The sequence below is a fragment of the Ochotona curzoniae genome, unplaced genomic scaffold, assembly GCF_017591425.1.
Source record: "Ochotona curzoniae isolate NIBS_2020 unplaced genomic scaffold, NIBS_Ocur_1.0 contig_584, whole genome shotgun sequence".
NCBI classification, from domain to species: Eukaryota; Metazoa; Chordata; class Mammalia; order Lagomorpha; family Ochotonidae; genus Ochotona; species Ochotona curzoniae.
Window position 1 is genome coordinate 382,432 of NW_024466480.1, and position 16,338 is coordinate 398,769.

The following is a 16,338-nucleotide window of genomic DNA, read 5'->3' on the forward strand; positions in this document are numbered from 1 at the left end:
CTTGGTAACTTGCAGTTTCTTTTTTTTTTTTTTAACATACTGATTACTCAAAACCATGTCAATTAATGCCATAATGTTGTAAATGGTTGTTGATGTTATGTTGGGCCTTTTAATTCACCGGGATGATATTCTGCCAACTCTAAACTCAGACCAGAGATGGTCTCCCCAAGAAACCATTCAATTTTATCTGCACAATAAGATGCTGGAAGCTATGCTTAGCATATGTTTGCAAAGAAAAAATCTTGACTGAATTTGAACTGGAATACTGCAACAAGGTGGAGGAATCCACCATAGAGGAAGGGCATGGGCAGGGGATGGAGGAAATCCGAGAGACTATGAAACTGTGTCTCATAATGCAATGTAATTAATTAAAAAAAAAAAGAAAGAAAGAGATCTAGGTGAGCAAGGGGACTCTGAACACGGACATGCAACACAAGGCTTCACAGACGATGACTTTGACATGGGTGCCATCTTCCTGTCTCACTGCCCTCACACTCTCCTCTTGCTTCTCTCCAGGAACTCTGCAGACACTTCATGGAACCAAGAAACCAGACAGCCATGAGCACGTTCCTCCTGCTGGGGCTTTCCGAGGATGCAGCCCTGCAGCCCCTCCTCTTTGGGCTGTTCCTGTCCACGGACGTGGTCTGTGTTCTAGGCAACCTGCTCATCGTCCTAGCCATCACCTTCGATGCCCACCTCCACACGCCCATGTACTTCTTCCTCTCCAACTTGTCCCTCAATGACATCTGTTTCATCTCTACCACGGTACCCAAGATGTTAGTGAACATCCAGACACAGAGCAAAGCCATCTCGTATGAAGGCTGTCTTGCCCAGATGTACTTTTTCATGATTTTTGCTTCTCTGGACAGCATGCTCCTGACAGTGATGGCCTATGACCGGTTTGTGGCCATCTGCCACCCACTGCACTACACGGTCATCATGAACCCTCGGCTTTGTGGTCTCCTGCTTCTGCTTTGTTGGTCCATCTCCCTGGGACAGTCTTCACTGCAGGTTCTCCTGGCACTGAGGGTGTCTTTCTGCAGGGAAACAAAAATCCCCCACTTTTTCTGTGAACTCGCACAGATTCTCAAGCTTGCCTGCTCTGACACCATGGCCAGTAATATTGTGCAATACTTTATAACTGGACTGTTGGGTATCATCCCGCTGAGTGCAATCCTTTTTTCTTATTCTAGAATCATCTCGTCCATATTGAGTATTTCCTCTGCGGCAGGCAAGTACAAAGCCTTCTCCACCTGTGGCTCTCACCTCTCAGTGGTCTCCTTGTTCTATGGTGCGGGCCTTGGGGTCTACCTCAGCTTTGGAATGGTGCGTCCCTCCAAAACAAGCTCAGTATGTTCCGTGATGTACACGGTGGTGAGCCCCACGCTGAACCCCTTCATCTACAGCTTGAGGAACAAGGACATGAAGGGGGCTTTGAGGAAGCTCCTTCAACAGAGTCGCTTGCTCTCAGTGAGATAACAGCAGGTAAGACAGCAGTCCTCCAGGTTCTGCTAACTGGCTTGTGTCTGAGCTGGTTAAGGAATGCCAAGACTTGGAAGAAAAGAAACTCTAATCGTGATACAGCAGAAGAGAGGTTTCTAGAACAGAAGACAAGCCTGAGCAGCAGACCAAGGGGCTGGTTACCTGCTGGGGAGAATGATAGACAGATGGCCATCCAATAGCCAGACTTCTCACAAAAGCATGTCCAAGTATCAGTGGAGTGGACAGCAAGTCAGGAAGGGGTGACAAGAGCAGCAAATGGTTTGTGTCATTGTTGTTGGCTCACTTTGATGACTTGTGTCTGCTTTTGTTACATGCTTGTTGGTCTGTGTCTTCCACATTCTTGGTCTGGAAACATAATTTTCTGATTTGACTCATATTAACCTACATCTCTCCTCCAACAATTTTTCTTGGGGTCTCTCTTTGGTGGTCCTTATTGATCAGGATAGACCAAGAGTTTGATCAGAAATATCTTAGTAGGACAGCGAAATGTCTCAGTGCCTAAATCCTCACTTTGCAAGCACTGGGATTGGTGCTGGTACATGTCCCAGCTGTTCCACATCCCATCCAGCTCCCTGCTGCTGGCATCGGAAATCAGCACAAGATGGCCCAAAGCCTTGGCCCAAGCATCCATGTGGAAGATCTTGTTGAGTCTCCTGACTCCTGGCTTTGGATCAGCTTTGCTTTGACCACATGGCTATTTGGGGAGCGAACCAGTGGAAAAAGTTCTTTTGTGTTCTGTCCTTCTCACTGTTAATCTGCCTTTCAAAGCAAATATAATAAACTACATCTTTTTAAAAAGAAAATTCTCTTAAAGAGCTCACTGTGTCTACTTGACTGTAAAAAAAAGTTATGGTCTGTTCTTGGTGGATAATGCTAAGTCAGTAGATATGAAACATTAGCCCAAAGCCATCTGCTTGCTCATTCTTGCCTCGCCTAGAGCTCCCCATGGCTTCCTATAGTTAGCTCCTTCATACAATTTAAGCTTCACATCCCAACCCTCAGCTCCTTGCAGAGGTCTTCCACTGTGCCCTCATCAGTTCCCGCTCTCAGAGTACCCACATGTTAAAGGAAGCAATGCATAGTGATGACGAGGGCTGTGTGCTCAGTTCTGTCTTTAGCACTTGCTAATGGTAACATCTTGATCCACTGGATCCTCACCTGCAGTTATGACGATACCTTTCCTGGAGCATGGAAGTGGGGATCCATGCTAGACGTCAGAGAGTCCAGAACAGTGTCCGATAGAGGCACTCAATCAATGCTGGCCATGATGGAATCCATGAGGGCCAGCCAGGTGCTCACCAGATCATGGTGCAGAGAGAGTGTTAAGCATCCAGCCAAGGACTGCCACTTCCGGTCCCCTGAATGACCATAATAACTGCTTTGGCTTTAGCTATGATAGCCTGCCCTGCTGTTGGGGGGAAAAGCACAGACAGGGGGACCCAGGACCATCAGAGCCTAAGTAGGAAACCTGAGCAGAAGGGCTGCTAGGCTATAGCTAGGATGAGGCTACTGCATCCTTAAGCACCTTGACTCAGTACACGCAGGAAGCCATGGAGAGGGGTGGCGGGATCCCCTGTGCCAAGTCACGCCCTTGCATCGGTCAGATTTGCTGAGAACCTTCTTAAGAGACGCACGCATACACTCATCCTCATGGCACCGAAGGGACTTGCGGAAATCTCTTATCCATAAAATAAATGCCCAAGCTCAGACCTACATTTGAAGGTCTTTAAGGTTTTTCAAAAAAGACCAATGTACCACAATATACAGATGCTTTTCAAGTAAATGAATATACCCCAAACCTCTAAGCCAGTGCCCAGGTTGAAAATCCTCAAGAATTTGTAATGCATGCTGCTGTCAACTCCAGTAAGGAACAACACTGGATGGTCCCTTAGTCTACGCCATGTGTGTAAATCCCAGTAGTGTTGGGCCTGGTGGTGGCCTAGTGGCTAAAGCCCACGCCATGAACGTCCTGGGATCCCATATAGGTGCTGCCGGTTCTAATCCCGGCAGCTCCACTTCCCATCCAGCTCCCTGCCTGTGGCCTGAGAAAGCACTGGAGGACGGCCCAAAGCCTTGGGGACCCTGCACCCGCGTGGGAGACCCGGAAGAGGCTCCTGGCTCCTGGCTTCAGATCGGCATAGCATCGGCCATTGCGGCTCACTTGGGGAGTGAATCAATGGATGGAAGATCTTCCTCTCTGTCTCTCCTCCTCTCTATAGATCTGACTTTCCAATAAATAAATAAATCTTTAAAAAAAAAAAAAAGAGTTCTGGAATGTCTGGTAGAATAAGGAAGAATAAGCATTGACTTTGGTTTTCCTTAATTTTTCAAAAGAAAATTTAGCTAAGATTGGGTCATGCTTAAGTTCATGGCTAGATCAAGGTTGAGGGTTGGGGATGAGGGTATATAGGGTTAGGTTGAGCCCTAGAGTGGGTTGCAATAACTTTTAAGCATTTTAACATCTTGCCCTAAGATAACAGAGCACCGTCTGTTATCTCTGCCTTCACTAACCACTGCATGGGAAGTTATTAGCCAATGTGACTAGGTGAGCGAAAGCAATTAGGAGGCAAGATGGGTAAACCAGGAAATTAAAGCTCTCTCAGCATGCGGTGGTAGTGAAGGTTAAAATGACACAAGCAACGCATGGGAGCTGTGACTCAAACACTGGCAGCTCTGCTTCCGATCCAACTCCCTGCAAATGGAACCTGGGAAATGGAGAAAGAAGCCCTGACTTCTTGAGTCCCCACTCACCAGGTGGGAGACCCTAATGGAGAATCAGACTCCAGGCTTCAGCTGGCTGAGCCCAGCCAGTATAATACCATTTGGAGAGTGAATCTGAAACCAGAAAATTCTGTATGTGTGTGTGTGTGTGTGTGTGTGTAAGATTCTGCCTTCTAAATTAATCATCTTATAAAAAATGTAAACTATATCCAATTGTAAGGCAGTGTATCTGGAACATCACAGAAAAACAATGAGAAAAATAAACAGCAAAAAATGAGAAACCCAATAAAGTGGCAGGTTATGAAATTAGGAGAGAGATACCAGTTGTTTTCACATATTCAAATTATGAAGACAGGGGTATGTCTCTTATTGAAAAAAAATGAACACCCCAGGGGAAATGTTGAACAAGTGCACAAATATTGTTATAACCAAAAATCCTAAAACATTTCTCACAAACTTAATAGTGTTGAACCACGGCAGGCCCCGCTCTTGGTTGATAACATAAAGGTGTTAGTTCACCCCACATTCACTGACCAAAGCAGGGCAACACCAGTAATCTATCCATGAACTCACGACGAAGTTGTCCAATAGGCAAATGCATTTGGAAAACAGGGGGGCACAACAAAAAGAAAGCAACAATCAGCAAAAGCAACCAAAAAAGGAATAACCATCAGGGGAAAGTCTACTTCAAGACATTCAATGTGGCTATGAATCTACCAGCCCCTGGGAGTTCAACACTGTGTTACACAGCGATCAATTACAACACAAAGTCCCAAAGTTAGACCAGGCACCCGTGGACTCTAAGGCAAAGACGAGGGCAAGTTGAGTCACTACTTGGGATGCCCCTGTCCCATGTTGGAGTGCCTGAGTTTCTACCTTGGTCTGTTTATCTGGTTTGCTGCTGGTGCACCTGTGACAGACTTGGGTTTTTCTCGCTCTCATGGGAGACCTGGAGTTCCAGGCTAAGCAGCTTTGGCCAGGCTCAGCCTGTGTTGGAGGGGAACGAATGGGGGATTTTTTTCTCTTCCTGCCTCTGTGTGAAAGCTTAAAGTAAGAACAATGACATCCTTGAGCTCTGGGGCAGAGTTTTTAATACATGGCACATGCACAAGGGCATCATATTGGGGTCCCTCTGTTAAGAGAAAGGCGATAGAAAAGTCTTCTGTCTGCTGGCTCACTCTTCCAAACTCCCAGGAGTCTCTGCTGAAGCCCTGGCACTTCACTTGGGTCTGTGCTCCAAACAGCCAGACAAAAGCTTGTCCGAAAACCACCCATCCACCGCTCGCCCTCCACAACTCCTCAACCACTCTGATCACCACCACGCCAACGCATCCTCCCCCGACACACCGTTAGCTAACGCACAGAGTGTGGATGGAACTCTCAGGTACCCATTCTCCCACTACAACGAAAGCATCATTTAGGGCCAAAATCCTGTCGCTGCTGTTGTTGACCCATCGGAGGTGTGACCTCAGCAATTCCCATCTATCAAGGATTGGCTAACAAGGAACCTGAATTTTCCAATTCCCCAAGAGCAAAGTGGAGGCGCTGACCATACCTGCTATTTCCTGCTGATGACCCTCAACTAGATTAGTCCAGCTTGGAAGGTTTATTATTATTATTATTACACTAGGTTTAGCATGACTGCACCCTATGACACCCTGGGGAGCACCTGAACTTACCCAGATTCCACTTTTTACAATGAATCTATTGGGGTATTCAATGCACTCTCAAGTTATAATGGGTTAGGGGCTGGTGGCATGGCCTTGCTGCTAAAGTCCTCACCTTGAACGCACCTTAAACGCACCAGTATCCCATAGGGGCACCGGTTCTAATCCCGGCAGCTCCACTTCCCATCCAGCTCCCTGCTTGTGGCCTGGGAAAGCAGTCAAGGACAGCCCAAAGATTTGGGACCCTGCACCCGCGTGGGAGACCCGGAAGAGCTTCCTGGCTCCTGGCTTTGGATCGGCACAGCACTGGCCGTTGCGGTCACTTGGGGAGTGAATCATCGGATGGAAGATCTTCCTCTCTGTCTCTCCTCCTCTCTGTATATCCGGCTTTGTAATAAAAATAAATCTTTAAAACAAAGGTTATAACGGGTTGACCCATAATCCTATTATGAGTTAAAAAGCATCTATTTACTACCAAGATCTAAAGAAAAGGTTTAGGTACCAGGACTTTAAATACCATTTTTAAAATTAAAAAGTTAACTGGCAAGAGTACATGTTACACCCATGTTGAGATCGTAGTTCTATAAAAACTCATGCTATGTGTGGGTCCCACATAACAGCCAGCTGAGAACTTTTCCCCAATCAAGAAGCAAAATAAAAAAAAGACAGTAAAATATCCACCACAACTTAAGCCAGCAACGTTTTATTATTAGTTTTGTCACATGATAAGCAGGCTGGAAGTCACCAGTCCGGGGTTGGTACAGACACTGGAGCCACAGGAATGGGGACCAGGACCTTCCCAACTTGTCCGCAGTATTCCAAGGGTAGCTTTCACCCTCAGGGTCACAAGACACACGGGGTCCTGGATCTCCTTCCAGGGTGAGGAGCTGGGGAAACAGCAAAGCTTGAATCAAACAGAGGAGGGAAAAAAAAAAAAAAAACCCAGGTTAAGAATGGCCCGTGTTTTGAGGAATTTTTCTAGAAGCTCATACAGTGCTGTGTCTGCACGTCTTCGGCCGGAGGTAAGGTCTGTACCAAAAACGGGGACCAGTATGAAAACTTGAGAGGATTCGTCCTGACGTGGTCTTAACCTGACGGCACCTGAATTCTCTTAATAAGGAAGGCGAGAGTTGCGCCTACTAGAGAAATCAAACGGAAGTATATGCCACTCTTTGTGACATCAGGCTGTGACTGCAATGCTTTCGAATCCAGATGCTGGTTCATAAAACAGGTGCCAAAAGACACACAGCTGCTGCTTGGTATACGCGGCGTTCGATCTATACAGGCCATGGGTTGAGTCGTTGCTTCCAAAAGACACAGGATGCAGTCACAGTGAAACAACTATTATACAAACCCTGCACCATAGTGCTCGAGGGTTGAGTGGCAGAAAATTCAAGAACAAGGACCGGAAGTGAGCGGGTCGACAGTCTGTTTTGGCGATTCAAGGCTGTCCACTGGAGTCGCCACCCTCACCGGGTAATCCCATCGGGGTTTGTTTGTTTGCAATTTTCTTCCGCACACTCGAGTGATGGGACTGCGCGTGGAGCCCCTTCCTCGCGGGCTGGTGTAGAAGCGACACTGTGAAATCCATGGCGGGGGTTGGTGGGCGGAGGGTAGGGGGACCTTACTGAAAATAACCACACCGGCCAGTATGGATCTGTGACACTCCTCCTGGTGTGGATGCTCCAAAGATTCATAAATAACGGAGGGATCGCCATAGGCAATGAGTGAAGAACACTGGACGTGGCTCTCAGCCTGAGCAGTGCTCACCCTTGGGGGGGTGTGGGGGGGCACAGTTCTTCGTGGTGTGGCAAGCCGGTGCACCAAAGGACGGATACCCACGCCAACGTAGCAATACCCACGCCAGCTTCCCACCCTCAGCCACCTGCTGTCCTTCTTTCTCCCCAGCCCGGGACCACTGCCGTGCACCAGGCCTGGCAGCTTTTCCCGTAAAGGGCCGGGGAGCAAGGACTACAGGCTTCAGGGAACCATGCAGGACTTGCGAGATCTTCTTCCTCTTTTTAAAAAGGAAACCATCCTTCTTATTTGTTGGATAGCATCAGCTCTAAGACAGCTGCTCCCCTGCCCGTTTTCTCAGATTCTTCAATTTTTTTTGGGGGGGGTGAGGGGGTCAGTCATAAATACAATGTGTCTCCCCAATCAGGATTTTTTTTTCCCTCCTGTATTTAGTATTCTTTTGTCCAGAACACTAGTAACGCCTGACATAAAACGCCAAGCAGGAGCTTGTCCCACGTTCGTTCGGGGGGGCTGAATGTTATCAGGAAGTTTGTCTCTGCACGGTAGCCCCGGGGATGTCTCCCTGGTGTCCCCGCAGATGTCACATGGCTCGGGTTTTTTTTTGTTTGTTTTTCACAGGCCCTTCTGATGCTCAGAATGGTACCCGGACATCCCTTAGGCCTTCCGAAGGCTTCCCTTCGGCCGCCGTGCACCTGCGTTGCGTGAGGGCAGGCTCGCTTCACTGGAGCCTCTTCCAGGCGGACGACACGAAGAGCTTCTCGCCTCGGTGGGTCTTGACGTGGCTGCGGAGGGACGAGTGGTCGCTGAAGGCCTTCCCGCAGGCCAGACACTCGTAGGGCTTCTCGCCCGTGTGGATCCTCCTGTGCACGTTCAGGTTGGAGCCGATGCTGAAGGCTTTCCCGCAGTGGTCGCACTCGTAGGGTTTCTCGCCCGTGTGGCTCCTCATGTGCGTCTTCAGGGTCGACTGGTTGCGGAAGGCTTTGCCGCACTGCCTGCACTCCACGCGTTTCTTCACCAGGTGCACGCTCATGTGCCTCCTGCGGGACAGGTAGTCCCCGAACACCTTGCCGCAGGCCGGGCACTCGTAGCGTCGCTCCTGGGTGTGGATCTTGCGGTGGGCGGTGAGGTTGGAGCTGGCGCTGAAGGCCTTCCCGCACAGGTCGCAGCCGTAGGGTTTCTCGCCCGTGTGCGAGTTCATGTGGGTCCTGAGGATGGACTGGTTCCGGAAAGCCTTGCCACACTGGCGGCACTCGATGGGTTTCTTGATCACGTGGGTCCTGGCGTGTTTCCTCCGGGCCACGAGGTCCCCGAAGGACTTGCCGCACTCTTTGCATTCGTAGGTCTTCTGCACCGCGTGGTTCTTCTTGTGCAGGTTGAAGTTGGACTTCCAGCGGAAGGCTTTGCCGCACTGGGCGCACGCGTAGGGCTTCTCCCCGGTGTGGTTCCGGATGTGCTCCTTGAGGTGCGAGGGATGCTGGAAGGCCTTGCCGCAGTCCTGACACTCGTAGGGCCTCTCGCCCGTGTGCGTCCTCTTGTGGGCGATGAGATGGCAGCTCCGGCCGTAAGCCTTGCCGCACTGCTCGCACTTGTAGGGCCTCTCGCCCGTGTGCACCCGGGTGTGGATCCTCAGGGCCGACAGGGTCCGGAAGGCGTTGCCGCACTGAGCGCAGTCGAACGGTTTCTCCTTGAGGTGGGTCCTCGAGTGACTCCGGAGGGCCGAGGGGTCGTTGAAAGCTTTGCCGCAGTCCGTGCACTCGTACGGTTTCTCCCCCGTGTGGATGCGCCGGTGGCGCGTGAGGGAGGCGCTCGTGGTGAAGGCCTTCTGGCACTGATGACACTCGTGCACTTTTCTCCCGTCGCACACGCTCACGCGCTGGGCCATGGGGGACCTGTCCCTGAAACCCACGGCCCGGTGGTAGTCGTAGTCGCGGCTACGGAGGCGGCGGTGCTGGTGGTGGTGATGGGGCCTCCTGGCAGCAGGCCTGCCCACCTGCTGAGCATCCAGGCTTAACGCTTCCAACAAGCGAGCATATTCGGCGGGTTTCTCCCCAGGAGGAGTTCTTTCCTGTGGGTTAAGCCATGAGGGATGAGTAGGGGAGGCCCCATGTGCGGGACAGTCCTAAAAAACGAACCACGTCCCCGCCATCACCATCATAGGAAGTTTGAAGACGCTCCAAGGCCCCACCAAGGTGTTGCTTTTTTTTTTTTTTTAAAGATTTATTTATTGGAAAGTCAGATCTACAGAGAGGAGGAGAGACAGAGAGGAAGATCTTCCCTCCGATCATCCGCTCCCCAATCTGAAGCCAGGAGCCAGGAACTTCTTCCGGGTCTCCCACGCGGGTGCAGGGTCCCAAGGCTTTGGGCCGTCCTCCACTGCTTTCCCAGGCCACAAGCAGGGAGCCGGATGGGAAGTGGGGCTGCCGGGATTAGAACCGGCAGCCCATATGGGATCCCGGGGCGTTCAAGGCGAGGACTTTAGCCGCTAGGCCACGCTGCCGGGCCCCAACGTGTTGCTCTTACCAAGTCCCGTGTGTGGAATCAGGCTGACATCTGACGTGGGCTTTAAGCCCCGGGGCTTGGCATCTGAGGCATGGCCTTGGACAACATTCACTCCCGGGGAAACGGGAGAGCTTCGAGGGGCTTGGTTTAGGGTCTCCCCGCCATCCCCAACCGCCCCCGCAACAGAAACCACAGGCAGGTCCATGAAAAGTGCAAAGTTTGGATCAAAGAACTCAACCCGTTCGATTACCAACAGCAGAAGTAAAAACGTTGTGCTCCGAACACAGTGGTTCGGCAGCAGGCCCCTAATTTGTTCAACAATATGGGTGAATTATGACTTACGTGGCGATTGTGTTTTACTAATTCAATTACCCACAGGTGAAAAAACAAATGGGCTTGGTCATGTAAAAATGACTTAGAGGGCCCGGCAGCGCCGTGGCCTAGCTGCTAAAGCCCTCGCCTTGAACGCGCCAGTATCGCATATGAGCGCCGGTTCTAATCCTGGCAGCTCCACTTCCCATCCAGCTCCCTGCCTGTGGCCTGGGAAAGCAGTGGAGGACGGCCCAAAGCTTTGGGACCCTGCACCCGTGTGGGAGACCCGGAAGAAGCTCCTGGCTCCTGGCTTCGGATGGGCATAGCATCAGCCATTGCGCTCACTTGGGGAGTGAATCATCGGCCAGAAGATCTTCCTCTCTGTCTCTCCTCCTCTCTGTAGATCTGACTTACCAATAAATAAATACATCTTTAAAAAAAAAAAAAAAAGACTTCGAAAACCTGGCCCACAGGCAAACACTGTATCAACGGTGCCTGGGACACCCGCAGGCTGTGACCTGGGACACCCGCAGGCTGTGACGTCTTTGGGGAGTCCTGGATCCAGAGCCTGGCAGTGGCTGTCCAGCTTCCCTGGGGGAAGGTCACTCGCCTCTTTTGTGAACTGTTTTTGGTTTTGTTTTTTTTTTTTCCCAACTCGGGCTGCTTCAGACCCAAAATTATCCTAAGGGAATCTTACCATGGTTACACCGCTGGCCGTTTCCTTCCCAGAAATATCCTCAATGAGAATCGACCACTTGGGTTTCAACGCGGTCTCCCAATCTGAGAGCAAAAAAGAAAAACAAAGAAAACAGAATGATAACACACCGGAAGAAGGACATAGCAACATGGTATTGGCAAAGTGTGAACAGGCAGCAAAAAGAGTTTCCAGATTCCTCAAGTGACATGTCCTGATGGAACCCCCCCTCTAATGGCTTGAAGGCCATATTTTTTGGGGGGGGAGGGGGGTTAGCACCTAAACATGAACCGGTGCTTCTTTTTTTAAAGATTTGTTTTTTATTATTTATTTATTGGAAAGGCGGATATACAGAGAGGAGAGACAGAGAGGAAGATCTTCCGGCCGATGATTCACTCCCCAAGTGAGCGCAACGGCCGATGCTATGCCGATCTGAAGCCAGGAGCCTCTTCAGGGTCTCCCACAGGGGTGCAGGGTCCCAAAGCTTTGGGCCGTCCTCTGCTGCTTTCCCAGGCCACAGGCAGGGAGCTGGAAGGGAAGAGGGGCTGCCGGGATTAGAACCGGCGCCCCTATGGGATCCCGGGCATGCAAGGCGAGGACCTTAACCACTTGCGCCACCGCGCCGGGCCCATGAACTGGTGCTTCTATGGCATGACAGGTAATGACTCTGCCAGCCAGCTGTGCCACATCTCCAGCCCCTGATTCGTGGGTGGTTGGGAGGGGCACTCCCACAAAGGCTCATGTGTTGTTGGGGAGGCTGGCCCTCGGTGTCATGGTAGAGGCAGGGCCCCGTGGGCAGTAACTGGGTTAACTGGAGGCCACGCCCCTACACTGGGGCGGGGGGACCCAATACCGGGGGTCTTACAGGATACGTGAGCCCCCGTGAGAGGGAGCTGGGGTCCAACACAGCAAGACTGGCCCCCCTCTCAGGCTTCCTTCAGGTGCCTGGGCTCATACCATGAGGCCACTCTCCTCAGATACCACGCTGCACAGCATCCGGACCCGGGAACTAGGGAAACCTCTTTCCTGGCACCATTATCCAGTCCCCCCAGCGTTCTGTTTGAGCAACAGGGCACCCACCACCACCACCACCCACCCTCCACCCCGACACCAGAAGCACTTCTTCTATGTGGCCATGTGCCCCCACCTGGACCAGCATCTCCCCGAGTCTCCTCCTCCGTCCTCGGCTCCTCTCCTTGTTCCAGGTGCGAGATGAGGCTGGGTTTGCCAACCTGATACCCTGGACGCAGGCAAAGACACACACTGAGGAGGGACTGGGCAGGGCACAACCCAGTTTTTTTTTTAATTTTTAGACCAGGGTCTTCAGTCATAGGAAGAAAGACGAGTCTGACTTGCAACCAGCAGACGGGTAGCGCCCGCTTTCTAAGGAGGCACGCTGCTTTAAAAGCCTTTTGGAAAACCAACCAAGCCACACATTCTGTCCTCCGAAACGATGGTGTTTTTTTTTTTTTTCCTCGGGAAGCTAAGCTGAAGGCACTGGCATCGTGATGCAGCACAGAAAAGCATCATTTGGAAATACGAGCATCCTACACTGGGGGCCCCCCCTGGTGTGTCCTGGCTGCTGTGCTCCTGAGCCAGCTCCTCACTAACTGTGCCTGGGAGGTGGCAAAAAAAAAAAAAGACCCGAGGTACCAGTGCCCTGCCACCCCCACCTGGGAGAGACCCGGATGGAGATCCAAGCTCCAGGCTATGGCTTTCAACTTCTTTTTTGAAGCGCAGGGCAGAGGGTGGGGGATAACAAAATAGACGGAAGTTCCGTTTTCCACAAACTTTTGGAAGTTTACTCCTTTACTCATGTACGAAATCCGTTATTGCCACGCCCCCTTAAGCAGGTGCACTTGGGCGTGGCTTGAGAAAAGAAAAGAGTGGGTTCCTGGCGAGGGCAGGCTCACCCAGGGAAGTGAGGTTGCTGTAGTTTTCCAGCATGACATCAATGTACAGTTTCCTCTGGGACGAATCCAGCAAGGGCCACTCCTTCTCCGTGAAGTCCACGGCCACGTCTTGGAATGTTACGGACTCCTGCAACAGCACACGCACGTGAGGCCCGGGAGACACGGACCCGTCCGTGTCCAATAAAAAAAGCCAGCCGGGCCACAGGACTGGGGTTTTTCCCTGGAGAGTCTGAGCCCCATGCAGGCATCCACCAGCCTACGCGGCAACAGAACCAAGTTCAGCCCGTGACAATGAGGGATGCTCCAAGCATCTCCCATCCTCAGGAGATCCCGAAACCTGGAGTACCTGGGAACCGACAGAGGGTGGTGTGGGTAGCTCCAGCCCATTGCAAACAAACAGGTCCAGATTCCGGGGACAGGAACGGTCTTGGGAAGGAGGAGGAAATTCTGACTCCTGGGGAGAGGCGGGATCCTGGATGGACAGAGCTGGAGCAGAGAGGGATCGTCAGGGCCAAACAAAGCCTGCCCTGTCATTCAGACACTGATCCGTGCACAACCGCTGAGCAAACACAACCCCAAACATCTCTGTCTCTCACACACACACACACACACACAGGTGCACGCGCTCCGAGCATACCACAGCAGGCTTGCTTGGCCACCAGCCCTCTTCCAACTCGGTCCGTTAGACCACCCCACCCTCCAAACCCCCGGCTCCTTTCCACCCACAGCCTTCCCTATGGCTGCGTCCCTTCCACCCGTGGGAAAAACAGCCATCTCTCTAAGCTCTGAAGGCACGCGTTAACCCCAGGAACTTACCAGGAACGGCGGACAGACCAAGAGCCGCCATTCTGCAAGCAGGACAGTCCACGGGTCCCAACAAGCAGGCTCCCCCCCCCCCAGAAGATAAGGATGCTTCCCCCTGGCTCTCCCAGGCCTCTCCAAGCTGGCACCTGCAGGCAAATGACAGTAGACCACGAGCAGTGACAGGCCACTCCACCTGCTGCTCACTCTTTGGGGACAATTCTGAGTTCTATTTTCCCTTCATTTCTTCCGAGCAGCAGCTTCTGCTTGATTCTGGGCCTTTCCTGGATCTGCCTGAGCTCCACACAGCACTCAGATGCCCTGTCCCCAAGCAACAGGCACCAGGCACACCCTCCCGACCCTTATACCTGGCTCGAGGATGCAACTGGAAGCCACCTCTCTCCCACTCTGCATTTCAAGCAGATGAAAACACAACAACAGCAATAATAATAATACACATTAAAAAACTGAAATATAAAATCCTATAACCATCTGAACATTGACTGAAAAAGGCAACAAAATACCCATACTTTGAACTTCCCACTCATTTAGCAGACATTCTTTTTAGATGCACTGCAGGAAGAAAGAACCCGAGCAAAGAGCGTAAGAACCGCGTAAGAATCAGAAGAAAAGGTTGAGCACGGGGTCTACAGAAATGCTAAGCATCTTGGATGAGCTTGGTTAAAACCACAGAATGTGGGGACCCAGTGCGACACCTGGGCGAGGCACAAAGGGGTGTCAATGAAACGCAAATACGGGCACCGAAGGAGGGGCTGACTGAACGTGCAACTGCTCCTCAAGTGAAGAGAGAAAAAGATACAAAACCACCGGGTTCTCTTGAGTGGAAGGGAGGGGGTCTCTCCTTGCTGCCCCCCAAAGGGCCAGGATCCACCTCCGCCCGCCCTGCCAAAAGCTCAGGGGTCTAGAAACACAGACACCTCCCCGCGTGGAGGATCAGCACCCTTATTCTTCCTGTACCCCCTCCTCCTTGTACCACGTTCCCCTAGCACCCCTTCTCCCTGCACCCCTTCACCCCGTACCCCTTCTCCTAGCACCTGCTTCTCCCCACACCCCCTTTCTCCCTGTACCCCATTATCCCCGCGCCCTCTTCTCCCTGTACCCCCTTCCCCCTGCACCCCGTTCCCTCTGCACGCCCCTTCTCCCTGCACGCCATTCCTTTTGCACCCTTGTCCCTGTGGCACCTTCTCCCTGCACCCCGTTCCCTCTGCACCCCCTTCTCCCTGCCCCCTCTTCTCCCTGTACCCCGTTCCCTCTGCACCCCCTTCCCCCTGCACCCCGTTGCCTCTGCACGCCCCTTCTCCCTGCACCCCATTCCTTCTGCACCCTTGTCCCTGTAGCACCTTCTCCCTGCACCCCGTTCCCTCTGCACCCCCTTCTCCCTGCCCCCTCTTCTCCCCGTACCCCGTTCCCTCTGCACCCCCTTCCCCCTGCACCCCGTTCCCTCTGCACGCCCCTTCTCCCTGCACCCCATTCCTTCTGCACCCTTGTCCCTGTAGTACCTTCTCCCTGCACCCCGTTACCTCTGCACCCCCTTCTCCCTGCCCCCTCTTCTCCCCGTACCCGTTCCCTCTGCACCCCCTTCCCCCTGCACCCCGTTCCCTCTGCATGCCCCTTTTCCCTGCACCCCGCTCCCTCTGCACCTCGTTCCCTCTGCACCTTCTTCTCCCAGCATCCCGTCCCCTGTGCACCCCGTTCCCTCTGCATCCCCTTCTCGCTGCACCCCCTTCTCCCTGCACCCCCTTCTCCCGGTACCCGCTTCTCCCTGCCTTCCTGCGTGGCACTTCCCGTTTTCCCCTCACGGACGCCGGGCTTACACGATGCAGAGGTCCCGGAAGCTGCCGCCGTGGACGGGAAGAGCCACACCGAGGGGAAGCGGCACGTCCCCCGCAAGTCTGAGGAAGTCACAGCTGACCCATGTGTCCAGCGGCCATCGCCTACCGGGGTAATGGCTTCCGCTTCACTTCCGCCTTTCTGCATCTCGCGGGACTTCCATTGGCTGGCACTGGCCCGCCTGCGGGGCGGGCAGAGGCTTCTGGGAAATGTAGTTTATAAGCTCGTGGCCGCGGTTCCCAGATGGAATAGGAATTTGTATCCTGGGAATTCAGCAGTCTAGCCCCAGGCGGTACTTAACCCTGAATTGCAGCGTGCTGAGACAGCAGGGGATGTGTGATGTGAGCCATGAGAATCAGAATCACAGTTGCTTGATGAAAAGTCTTTTCCGGGCCTGGCAGTGTGGCCTAGCAGCTAAAGCCCTCGCCTTTCCCATCCCAGGATCCCATATAGGCACCGGTTCTAATCCCGGCAGCTCCACTTCCCATCCAGCTCCCTGCTTGTGGCCTGGGAAAGCGGTAGAAGATGGCCCAACGCCTTTGGCCCCTGTGCTCAATATGGAAACTGCTGGCTTCCAACCTCACATCAGCTCAGCTCCAGCTATCGTAGCAGTTGGGGG

The 16,338-nt window shown here is 52.5% G+C and overlaps 2 protein-coding genes across 2 annotated transcripts; one reads left to right on the forward strand and one right to left on the reverse strand.

Annotated features, from left to right (window-relative positions):
* Positions 1-534: 534 nt before the first annotated feature.
* LOC121162851 (olfactory receptor 7D4-like) lies at positions 535-1,479 on the forward strand. Its single transcript, XM_040990086.1, has one exon. The coding sequence runs from the start codon at positions 535-537 to the stop codon at positions 1,477-1,479; it is 945 nt and encodes a 314-aa protein (XP_040846020.1).
* Positions 1,480-8,272: 6,793 nt separating this feature from the next.
* ZNF317 (zinc finger protein 317) lies at positions 8,273-15,815 on the reverse strand. Its single transcript, XM_040990088.1, has 8 exons — positions 15,704-15,815; positions 14,000-14,017; positions 13,884-13,961; positions 13,414-13,553; positions 13,068-13,194; positions 12,266-12,394; positions 11,158-11,240; positions 8,273-9,714 (listed from the first exon to the last, which is right to left on the reverse strand). The coding sequence occupies exons 3-8, from the start codon at positions 13,912-13,914 to the stop codon at positions 8,368-8,370; spliced, it is 1,857 nt and encodes a 618-aa protein (XP_040846022.1). The 5' UTR covers positions 13,915-13,961; positions 14,000-14,017; positions 15,704-15,815; the 3' UTR covers positions 8,273-8,367.
* Between the last annotated feature and the right edge of the window lie 523 nt (positions 15,816-16,338).